Genomic DNA, 12,892 nt, shown 5'->3' with positions numbered 1-12,892 from the left:
TAATTGTACTTTGGGTGGACATCATATCCAAAATATACTGTACGATTTGCGTCGATGCAAAACTGAAACTTTTTTGTCTTGGGGCAAGCTGTGTGGTTTGTTGTGTGGCCTACTGGTTAAATAAACTTTTTCTCTCAAAGTCACTTGTCTTTTTTTTAAAACGTGTTTGCATTGTTTTCGTTAACAGAAGCAGCACGGAGGCATCACCTTCCCGGCAGCCCTGTTAAAGCGCACCAGCCCCAAGCGTATCATGGCAACCTTTCAGCTGCACGAGGTGACCAAGCAGGAGCAGGACCTGTATCGATGCGTTACTCAGTCTGGAAGAGGATCTGGAGTGTCTAACTTTGCGGAGCTGATCATCAAAGGTAACATTATTGTTCAAGGTTTCCCTTTGCCGCCTACCGTCCCGGCTTAACATCCAATTCCTTATTGTTGACCTTCCTTCTATGGTTCACAACGACACGTTTCGAGTAAGTATGAGACACTTGATAGTAGAGTATACGGAACAGACTTTATTCATATACAGCATAGGTGATCACTCTATACTGTACACAGGGGTAACTTTGGGTTTCTCTCTCTTTCGGGCTCTTCAACTAACTCTGGAAGAACCCAGCCGCCTTATACACCTCAGTTTGCCCACTTCAAAGGTACATTCCATAAACAAGACTTCCTGATCGATCTGTTCTCTTTCAAGTTCAGTTTATTGACATCTTATTTACCTAAATATCCACTCTATACTGTGGTTAATGGATCCCTCTGCCTATGTTTATTACACTAGTCACCAATGTTATACATTAATCACTCATGGTCGATATTGTCCCAGTCACTATCTCTTTGCACAGGCATCCCTAGACATCATTACCAGACATTTGAAGTAGACCATGGGATATGGGGATTGGGCGAGAAAGTGGAGTTGAGGTCGGCCATGATCTTGTTGAATGGCTCCTATTATGTTCTTATATAATTCACCCTTCCTTCTCCTGGAAACCCCGTTGGGTTTCTGTTTATCTTATAAAGCCTGTTGCTCCATGACGAATTGTAGTTATACAGGGTAGTTTGATTATTAACCCTTAACTCTCCAACACTTTTCAATTAGTTCTTGTCCCAGTTCCGTGTCATTTCCACTGGCACTGAACTGATCATCAAGCCCTTTTCAAACAGTATCATTTATACTTGGTGTCAGAGAGTGCCACTCGTCAGCTCATCAGGAACAGGTCCCTTTCTGAATTTTGGTCTGCAGGTCTCTCTCATCTCTTCCTTTCTGTTGGCATTTCTGTCCCCCTTTCCCCACCCCCACTCTCTCTGCTTTCCTCAGTGTTAAAACTGAACACAATTTCACTATATTTGTATTCATTTTCTCTTGTCTAAATAGCTATCACATTGCTCCAAAAGTAAATCATTCTTTAAAGTGCCTTGAGACATTTCAGCAGCATGATAAGGCACTGTGCAAATGCAAGTATTTCTTTCACGTTCAGTTCATGCCCAACTGAAGATTTCATTTAAGTGGGCAAAAGTCAGTCAATTCCTCCATTGCATTTAACATTAAAGGGTCGGAAACTCCCTAGGGGTCGCGATTTGGCGTGAGGGTCCGTCAGTCTCCCATCATAATTCTGGTGGGCGAGTGGCAGAGCTGCAAGAAATGGGTTAATAATGATTTCTTTTATATTAATTTCTGGCTTTTGCCTGCTAAGTGTGTTTCTGTTAGAAGGTTGGAAATGTCAGTTTTGTGTTTCCAGTGAAATGAAAAGTGAGGACAGGGACACCTGCAGCAGCTAAAAGTGCAGCAGAGACAAAAACAGACCACCTTTGTTAGATGGTTGCATTGGTTGCCACGGGTCGTGCAGTTGTGAGATAGTTGACAGATTAATGGTGCCATCCATTCGAGAAATTGTCGCTAGGGTGGCCAACTCCTCCGAGGATATTGTTGAGGAATTTGGTCAAGTGATAACTAAAGTATTGGGCCTCCGTAACTGGCTGCAGTTGAATGATTTGATTGACTACTCAGTCAAGATAATGCCTTGATAAGGTGTATGGGAGGCCTTCTTATTAAAACTGAAATTCATTAAGTGAATAACGGGATAACATTACGTGATAACATATGAATCCGCACTAGAGAAAAGCTATACAAGAGGGGTGTTCGAACAGATTCTTCAGAGTTCGACAAGGCTTGGCCAGCCATTCACCTGAGCTCAAGAACTGTAACGTGTAAATCGTATTATCACAAGTGTGACCTTAAGCAGAAGTGTGATTATTATTAATAATAGTTATCATTGTACGCTTAATTCCTATGAAAGCCAATAAATGCCTTTGAACCTTATTATCTTGTGGAATAACTTATAAATAAGAATATCCATTCCCTAACAGAGCCCCTAGGAAAATGGCCAAGACCTGGTTGCTTCAGGTCTCCACTGCTTCCAGGAGTTTCCTCCTTGCTTTAAGGGGCAAAACCTCCGACTGCCTCTTACAAGGTGAATGAAAGCCAGAGGGCGAGCAAGGAGCAAGGATGCCCTAAACTGGGAGTTACTAATCCTGAGCCTGGAAGCGGACTCGGTATAGTAGCCGGAGTAGTGCCAGCTTCCACAAAGGCAAATGTGGGCCCTAATGGTAGGGTCCCTGCCAGGACTAGGGGCTTAGACTCCTCCCACCCACCCCCTCCCCACCAAGAGGTTACAGTTAGGAACATGGCTTCACCAGGGAGCCTAAGAAATCCCCCCCCCCCAACCTCAACACCCACAGGTGCCAGAATTACCAGCATGCATGGGGTGGTGGGTGTTGGAGAAGTGCCTGAAGTAGTGCTTGTATCCACTAGCCGGATCAGCGCTGGAGGGCACCGTCGGGCACAATCCCGGTGTAATCACTGGGAAGCAACACATGAGGAATTTCGTGCCCCTAGATCGCAATCCTATCTTTACGATTGTCCAGTGCGTACCTGTTACAAAAAATTATGTAAGGCTCTGTAACTGTTGCCTCACTGAGCACCCTGAAAAATTGGACTGAGATTAGATGAAATTTCATTCTGTTTAAGGTTTCACTGAAGGGGGCTACAATTGGCCTCAGTTTGCTTGGGTTTGGGAGGCCAAATATAACCAGGAGTCCCTGCTCCTGATCACTACCCAGTTACTGGTAGCCAGTGCTAATGTCAGCTGACGACAGGATCATACATGCCTTCTATGGTCAAATATTCTGTCAACACTCACCATTTGTGCTTACGCTTGAAGAATAGTCACTTGGATGGGGTACTGAAGGGCTTGTTGCTAACCATAGAATCATATCTCGGCAGCTATCAGTGTAGTCCAGTCATCCAGACACTAGAGGGTGAACTGGGAACTTCATGTTGGAAAAAGTACCAAGGACTCTTCCCACAAGTCAATAATCAGTGTTTACAAGGACACACATGACATTTTGGTGATGGCAATGGTTTGTGAGACGTTCATGAACAAGTTCAAGGAAATAAAGGATAACTTCAGGAGGTATGAGGATGGTTAACTCCTGTAGGTTACGCAAACTTCATTTAGCTGTAGTCTGGAATGAGTGAATAATCAGAGATCAGTGCATTCCAGATATCTCAATCCATTTAAGTAACAATTCAATTCTACTAGTAATAGGGCCTCAAGGGTGTCTCATGAACCTACATGTGACCTACAGAACAAGCCTACTTCAGTTCCTTCAAGGTGAGAGAAATAGATGAAACAGTTCTGTTGTGCTACGATCAGTTTTGATATCACCAGCCCTATGTGAAGCAGAGCTTTGCTTTTGCATTATGGGGTATAACATTTACAAGATTCAACACGCTTCTGATACTGGAAATAATGCAAATCTATGATAAAGATAAGAAAGCCCTAAGTGATCACTTCACTCCCAAGCAAAGTACATCATATGAATTAATCATATTTTTGTGGGCTGAACAACATGAACGAATCAGTCAATTGCACACACTTATGTTAACAAGCAGCAAAATGGAATTTCACTGATACAGATTAGATCAGTTAGATTATAGAAGGACATTTGTCTCAAATTTTGTGCCACCAATCCCCGGAGAAAGAGCATACCTTAGATGAGTTTTTAGAACTGGCTAGAGCACCTGATCCAGCTGAATGTGGAAACGAAGCAGCAAGTTGCTATCAACGGCAGAAATATCAAGTGCAAATCGCATCATCCCGAAGGTAAAGCCACAATCAAATCAGGTCACCACCAATCACGTGTTTTATTACGTGGTGAAAATCATCCCACGATGGCGGTTGTCCAACAAAAGGCAAAGAATGTCCTGCGTGTTGGAAAGGAGATAACTTCTCTCAGTGCTGTCAGTCATCCAACTACAGGCCCCACAGAAAGATTCAATGAACCACAGTGACCCTAGTGCATGTCCACGGATATATAGCCGGTAAAAACAACACAATGTGCATCACGTTACTGAATCAGAACCTACTGTATGCAGCTCTCCAGGTGGGGATGATGAATATTCATTCACTATAGAACAACATCAAATCAGTAATCAGCAACAAGCCAATGTCGATAGTACATTTTCAAGGTGCACAGATTCAAGTTATTGTTGATTCTGGGTGTTCACTGAATATTATTGATCAATCAAGTTACCAATTTATTGTTGCTAGTTCTGATTCTCAAGTGAAACTATGTCACGTGCAGATCCGGTTACTTCCATTTGATAAGACATCGAACATGGCAATGAAACAATCTCAATGGATGTGTCTATTGTGAATGGAAAGCCTGGTTCTCTACCTGGCCTACGTACAGCTTGGGCACTACAATGTATTCATCTTCCCTCAGCAGCATGTAGCATCATTGTACCAACATCAGATATTATTTGCTGTGAATTTTCTTGATTGTATAGTAAGCTGAAGGGCAGTCAAATTGTATGTTGACACGTCTGTATTTCCTGTTGCTCACTATCATTGCAAGGTGCCACTTCCTCTGTCGAAGAATACTAAGGCAAAGTTAAAAGAGTTAGAGGACAGTGATGTAACTGAAGATGCAGATGATGTCACATCATGTGTCCTACCTCTAGTGATTGTCTCCAAGCCCAGGAATCCTAATGAGATGCACATCTGTATTGGTATGTGAGCTGCAAACAAAGCAATTAAATGCGAATAACATGATACGTCAGCTCAGGAAAGATTCTCACGGAGATAAATGGGTCATCCGTTTTCTCAAAGCTAAATCGGAAATCTGGGGATCACCAGCTAGAGCTTGACAAGGGAGCTATTATATTACAATGTTTGCAACACGTTGATCTGAAGTGATATAAAAGCCATTGTGTACATCTTCAGCAGCAGAAGTATTTCACCATACCATCCAACAAGTTACTGATGGACTTTCAGCCATCTTGGATGTAAGTGACGATATTCTAATGCACAAGCCAAGCAGAATATGATGTGGGGTGCCTTTATAGCTTTCCTAGGATACAAGGAAAAGCCTTACACTCACATGCGAGAAGTGCATATTTGCTAAAGAACATCTAGAGTATTTCAGCTTAGTCTTCACAAAGTAGGGGATATCACAAAGTAGGGGATATTCATCTTCACAAAGTAGGGGATATCACCAGAGCTCATGATGATCGACACAATCTACAATGGTGCAGCCACAAATGAAGAGATAGGAGTCCGCAGTCTTTATCCATGATTCCTTAATGTTCCAATTTTATTTTCTATTTGGCTACACTTATAGATTATGGGCTGCTTGATTATCAGAGGAGTTATGAATGAAGTTGAACACTGGCATCATCAGCAAACAATCCCACTCCTGACCTTATGACAGGGAGAAGGTTATTGATGAAGCAGCTGAAGGTTTTTGGGTGAAGAATGCTTCCCTGAGGAACTCCTCCAGCGATGTCTGCAGCTGCTATGATTGGCTTCCAATGATCATAAGCATCTTCCTTTGTATAAGGTTTGTCTTCTGACCCCCCCCAACTCCCGCATTAACATCATTTGGGCTAGGGGTTCCTTCGTGCCGTTCTTGGCTGTTGGCTGAATGCTGTCTTGATGTCGAGGGCAGCTCAGCTCAACTCAACTCAACTCTCAACTCCCCTCTGGCATTCAGCTCTTGCATCCTATTTTTAAGTGGGAAGATAGACACGATCACAACCTACTTCAGATCAAGCAATCGCTATCTAGTGATACATATTTTGATCTCAGTGGGCCAATGCAGATCTACGTTGATGTCATTGCAGTTGGCTTAGGGGCCATCCGTATGCAAAACTAGACCTACCAACTGTGCCAGTTGATGACTTAATTTCACAGGGTACTACTACACCCACATTGGGTGTGAAGCATTGGCAGTTAAATGGCTGTGCAGCAATTTCAGCTATGTCTCTCTGGTCAACAACTTATGGTATTTACAGATGACTAGGCTTTGATCCTCATATTCCCCAATCCACAGTCTAAACCTTCTTCTAGGGCCCAGTGCTGGTTGCTGACTGGTCCAGTCTTATTACGTGATTATTAACTATCATCCTGGATCGGAGGCATGTTACAACGCCCAGATCCAGATGTTGCCAGAAGTTGTTATTCAGAGAGCTGAGGAATTCGGTAATTTTGTAGCTCATCACTCTATACCTAAGTCAATCACTCTAGCTGATATCAAGCAAGATGCACAGAAGGACCTTATATTGCAAGCACACAAATCCTTGCCACAAGTTGAAAACAGACTACCAGCAGTTATGGCTGGCTCTCCATGAGCTAACTGTCACTGAGAATGATATTCTTCTACAGTCATCCTAACAGGAATACAGGATTAAGTGATTTCCCTCATTCGCATCAGCCATCAACGGATAGTCAAAACCAAAGCTGTTTTCAGAACTAAAATGTAGTTCCCGGGCATAGACAGAAAGATAGAAACAGCTATTAAAAGATGTCTCCACTCTCAGTGAAAAACACTGAACACAAGATAGCATCACTCGCCATGTCAGATCTACTTTATTATCCATGACAGACAGTTAGTATTGATTCCTGTGGATCCTTTCCAACAGGAGACTACCCCTTGATAGTGGTCGATGATTTCTCTTGATTTCCAGTGGTTGAAATCACCAAATCTACAGCAGTTAGAGCCACTATTCAATATCTGGGCAAGATTTATGTAGCACACAAAATTCCAGAGGGAGTAAAGTCAGACAGCGGAGCTCAGCAACCAAGAGCATCCTCCAACATCTTGACAGAACACCTTGGATTTTGTCAAATCACGCCAAACTCTGAGGCTGAAAGCGTGTTGAGAACCATCATGAAGAGTGTCCAGATTGCTCAATTGAAAATTCACCCTGGCAGCAACAACTTTGGGCATTCCTATGTAACTACTGTGCTATGCCTAATTCCAGCGCAGGTGTAGCATCTGCAGCAATGTTGAGCACCACAGAGCATCACAGTATCACTTCCAAGTGACACGATGAGATATAAAGAAAGATTGGAACATTAAGGCCAAAATAAAAGTGTGCACTGATCAAAAACGTCAACACTTAGTGATATCAAAGTTGGTGACCGGTGAGAAATAATGAGCGAGGAAGACATAACGCCATGTGATGGTTTGACTTATAGGGAGAGGTTGGATAGACTGAGACTTTTTTCCCTGGAGAGTAGGAGGTTTAGGGGTGATCTTATAGAAGTCTATAAAATAATGAGGGGCATAGATAAGGTAGATAGTCAAAATCTTTTCCCAAAGGTAGGGGAGTCTATAACGAGGGGGCATGGATTTAAGGTGAGAGGGGAGAGATACAAAAGGGTCCAGAGGGGCAATTTTTTCACTCAAAGGGTGGTGAGTGTCTGGAATGAGCTGCCAGAGGCAGTAGTAGAGGCGGGTACAATTTTGTCTTTTAAAAAGCATTTGGACAGTTACATGGGTAAGATGGGTATAGAGGGATATGGGCCAAGTGCAGGCAATTGGGACTAGCTTAGTGGTATAAACTGGGCGACATGGACATGTTGGGCCGAAGGGCCTGTTTCCATGTTGTAAACTTCTATGATTCTATGAAACATTCATCGACACCGTCATCTGTAGACTTGGTTTCACTATAACTGTTTGAAGAAGTTCTCATCAAATGACCAGAATTGTATCGTTCTTAAAGAAAATTATAGCATTGCCAGAATCTCAACCTATCGTACAGACTGAGCGTAGTATTAATTTTAGAGATTATGAACCAGATGATACAACCATTGATACCCAGGATCAAGCATCGCCAATTCATGATCGTCCTCCAGGAAGAGAAAGCCCGTCATACCAGAAGGGCCATGTTGTTTCAAGAATTTGCATACTACATTTTAGACTAACATATCCATTTTCTTTTATCATAAAGCTTGTGAGGAGACAGCATATTCATCCAGACATTCATTGAACAAGGACCATGTAATGATTGTATCACTTGTGACAACCAAGGACTTCTTCTGCAAACAAATAATCAGTGCTTATAAAGAACCATAGAAGTTTACAGTGTAAAGGAGGCCAATCAGCCCATTGTGCCTGTGCCAGCTCTCTGTTGATCTCACTACCCTTAAAGTAGCAAGTTTATTCAGCACAGGTCACTTTCAGCATCCACACAAGTGCACCAGTCAACCCTACAATAAGATTAAATGCTCTAGCTCCCCTCTGCTTGCCTTTGACAAGTACCTACATATAAAATAATCCCACCACCTTGCTCTGTCCCCTCAGAACTCCGAGACAAACACGGCAGTCAGTGCCTTCAGAAGAGGAGGGGATAGAATTGGGGAAAAATTTAAGTAGAAAAAGTTTTCACTGTTCAGAGACTCTTACACACAAAAGGAGGCCATTCGGTCCATAGAATCATAGAATCATAGAAGTTACAACATGGAAACAGGCCCTTCGGCCCAACATGTCCATGTCGCCCAGTTTATACCACTAAGCTAGTCCCAATTGCCTGCACTTGGCCCATATCCCTCTATACCCATCTTACCCATGTAACTGTCCAAATGCTTTTTAAAAGACAAAATTGTACCTGCCTCTACTACTGCCTCTGGCAGCTCGTTCCAGACACTCACCACCCTTTGAGTGAAAAAATTGCCCCTCTGGACCCTTTTGTATCTCTCCCCTCTCACCTTAAATCTATGCCCCCTCGTTATAGACTCCCCTACCTTTGGGAAAAGATTTTGACTATCTACCTTATCTATGCCCCTCATTATTTTATAGACTTCTATAAGATCACCCCTTAACCTCCTACTCTCCAGGGAAAAAAGTCCCAGTCTGTCAAACCATCAAGTCCCGGTAGCATCCTAGTAAATCTTTTCTGCACTCTTTCTAGTTTAATAATATCCTTTCTATAATAGGGTGACCAGAACTGTACACAGTACTCCAAGTGTAGCCTCACCAATGCCCTGTACAACTTCAACAAGACATCCCAACTCCTGCATTCAATGTTCTGACCAATGAAACCAAGCATGCCGAATGCCTTCTTCACCACCCTATCCACCTGTGACTCCACTTTCAAGGAGCTATGAACCTGTACTCCTAGATCTCTTTGTTCTATAACTCTCCCCAACGCCCTACCATTAACGGAGTAGGTCCTGGCCCGATTCGATCTACCAAAATGCATCACCTCACATTTATCTAAATTAAACTCCATCTGCCATTCATCGGCCCACTGGCCCAATTGATCAAGATCCCGTTGCAATCCCAGATAACCTTCTTCACTGTCCACAATGCCACCAGTCTTGGTGTCATCTGCAAACTTACTAACCATGCCTCCTAAATTCTCATCCAAATCATTAATATAAATAACAAATAACAGCGGACCCAGCACAGATCCCTGAGGCACACCGCTGGACACAGGCATCCAGTTTGAAAAACAACCCTCTACAACCACCCTCTGTCTTCTGTCGTCAAGCCAATTTTGTATCCAATTGGCTACCTCACCTTGGATCCCATGAGATTTAACCTTATGTAACAACCTACCATGCGGTACCTTGTCAAATGCTTTGCTGAAGTCCATGTGGACCACGTCTACTGCACAGCCCTCATCTATCTTCTTGGTTACCCCTTCAAAAAACTCAATCAAATTCGTGAGACATGATTTTCCTCTCACAAAACCATGCTGACTGTTCCTAATTAGTCCCTGCCTCTCCAAATGCCTGTAGATCCTGTCCCTCAGAATACCCTCTAACAACTTACCCACTACAGATGTCAGGCTCACTGGTCTGTAGTTCCCAGGCTTTTCCCTGCCGCCCTTCTTAAACAAAGGCACAACATTTGCTACCCTCCAATCTTCAGGCACCTCACCTGTAGCGGTGGATGTCTGCCATGATACATCATGCCTGTGCCTGTTGTATCATGGCAGACATCCCTGTAAATTGTACTGTTGTATAACTCACAGTCGAAAGTCTCTCTGATAGCTGTTATTAAAATTATTTTGGAGTGCTTCAGCCCAGTTGCCGGAGGGTGCAGTTTCACAGCTCAAAACGGTCCATAATTCAATGCTAAATTTCAGTCCAACTCAGAGAGGATACAAGGAAGATTAATGTGGGAAATGCAAATTTCAGATGGTGCAGTATGTGGGGAAGGGATTGTGCTCTATTTGACTTGAGAAAGCTCGGTGTTTACACTGGGTGTGAACTGTGGGGAGTCGACTCTTGTTTTCCTCATGTGGTGGAGATGCCGGTGATGGACTGGGGTTGACAATTGTAAACAATTTTACAACACCAAGTTATAGTCCAGCAATTTTATTTTAAATTCACAAGCTTTCGGGGCTTCCCCCTTCGTCAGGTAAATGTACCTGACGAAGGAGGAAGCCTCCGAAAGCTTGTGAATTTAAAATAAAATTGCTGGACTATAACTTGGTGTTGTAAAATTGTTTACACTTGTTTTCCTCAGCATTGCAGCAGAAAACTAGCTGAACCGAAATCTCAAAATCAATCAATCAATCAATCTCTCTCTCTATCTCTGGCTCTCGGCACATTTACATTTAATAACTGCTGTTGAATGCAAATGAGGGGTTTTCTCACCATTGGCTGCAGTTAATAATAAAACCTACCACCTTCACTTATTCACGTGGCAGCAGGTGTCAGCTTCTTTTGGTGGTCTTGGGAGCCGGTTTTGCCAGAGAGAGAACAACGTGGGGAAGAGTGTCACGGGGAAGTCGCTGTATTGAGCTGTCCAACCGGTGCGGTCTCGACTGCATGTTTTCTAAACCAGGAGCTGGGTTCTGAAGCACATGGTACTGGAGGCCTTCTGCTGCTAATTAGTGCTGAGTGGCTGTGAAATTCTAGAATGCGAACAATTCTATTACTGTAAAGGCTCCTCTGCAGTCATGTAGTTCCTATTCAGAAGCAATCTGCATATCGTTGTGATGCTTTGCCGACATGCAGAAAGTATTTGAAAAGAAAACGTTTTATACGTTCGGAGAATAACGTTGCCATGTGGTGGAATGTGAGATTGGAGAAGTTTCATACCAAATATATCAAGTACCCAACAAGAGTATCAAGGCTTTCTTGGCACACTATCAAGAAAGTGCATTGTCAATATTACTCTGCTACAGGTGCCAGACTAGTTGGCGCCAGACCAGTTGGCACCAAGCAGCCTCTGGTGCCACAGTAATCACTGATTCCTGTAAGTGACGGTGCCCAGTGTTATTGAAAGCTTCAGCTGAAAAAATGCTCTTGAACCTTTTTGATTCCGGTGCCACAGTCCTTTTGTGTCTGTGGCTGGATTGCTTGACAGCCACGAATGAATAATGAGGCCATTGAAAGTTTACGGTCAAGAGGTACATGGCCAATTTAAAAAGACCTGGAGCAAATAAATTACTTAAGCAATATTCCTGGGTAAGATGGAAAAAGAAAACCACAAACAGTGGAAATTTGAAAAGAAAACAGGAAGATGCTGGAAATGCATCTGTAAAGAGAAACAACAGGTCAATCACTCGGGTGGGACCTTTCATTAGAGATGTCTAGTCAGGCTGAAGAATCCACTTTTATAGGACTGACAGGGACATGGCCAAGGAGACAGAGAGTAGGAAAGAGCAACAGATTGAATCCCAGCTACGTCACACTTAAGCCTGCTGCATTTCCATGTGATTTCCATCATTGAGTTGTGTGTTTGTAAACAGCTGAAGAAGTTATGCCATCACTTTTCCATGGAGAGAAGAGCTGCAGTCAACAGCTCTTGATGGTCACACTCTGTGAAGATCTTTCAAGATGTCAACTTTCTAGAAACATGTTCTACACGTGGAGCATTTTATGAGTTCCACTTTATTATGTCTGTCATTATTATTTTTGTCGCGGTTTGACTCCGAGCCCCATTGCTCGATCAGAACTGATGAGCATATTGCCTGCTTTGAGAATTCTACCTGCCATCTTGCAGCTAGGAAGTGTGAGAGACGATCTAAAGAAAGAAGAACAAACTTGCATTTATATCACGCCTTTCATGACCTCATGATGTCCCAAAGCACTTTACAGCCAATGAAGTACTTTTTGAAGTCTAGTCACTATTGTAATGTAGGATTTACTTCCTGTGATTTTTGCCTCACTCCATGTGGGAAAGTGACTCTGCTTACCTTGATGGCTCCCTCTGTGTTACAGCTGACATTAGTTACTCTCTGTTTGGGAACCTTGAGTATAAACCCATGGTCTTATGCTTCATGGTGCAGTGCATTCATACATCAGCTTGTCTAAAATGTGCATACTTAGTAGTTTGACATACTGCACAGCATGACACTGAGCCATCAAGACAAGACCGACCCCTGTTTTGATCATCAATCTGTATTCAGTACACTGATCTCAGCAGGGTTGGTAGTTGGGAGTGATACACCTGGCCACAGTGCTCCTAGACTAAGGAAGAGGGGAAAAAATCATCCCGTGCTCCTGCACCGGATCACCAATTGCTGGAGAGTGCGAACGTGTAGATATCGGGTGGGCATAGGATTGGACTTGGTTATGACACCTTCTCC

The 12,892-nt window shown here is 43.1% G+C and overlaps 1 protein-coding gene across 5 annotated transcripts in view; it reads left to right on the top strand.

Moving 5' to 3' along the window:
* Positions 1-12,892, top strand: part of LOC137342691 (receptor-type tyrosine-protein phosphatase U-like) — a 767,577-nt gene that overhangs the window by 486,624 nt on the left and 268,061 nt on the right. For all 5 annotated transcript variants that reach the window (XM_068006795.1, XM_068006794.1, XM_068006792.1 and 2 more), the window contains one exon: positions 188-365. In XM_068006795.1, coding sequence (XP_067862896.1) covers positions 188-365 — 178 coding nt within the window. The remainder of the gene's footprint in view (positions 1-187; positions 366-12,892) is intronic.

The sequence above is a fragment of the Heptranchias perlo genome, chromosome 26 (genome assembly GCF_035084215.1).
Source record: "Heptranchias perlo isolate sHepPer1 chromosome 26, sHepPer1.hap1, whole genome shotgun sequence".
NCBI lineage: Eukaryota > Metazoa > Chordata > Chondrichthyes > Hexanchiformes > Hexanchidae > Heptranchias > Heptranchias perlo.
This window is presented reverse-complemented; position numbering and strand designations above follow the sequence as displayed.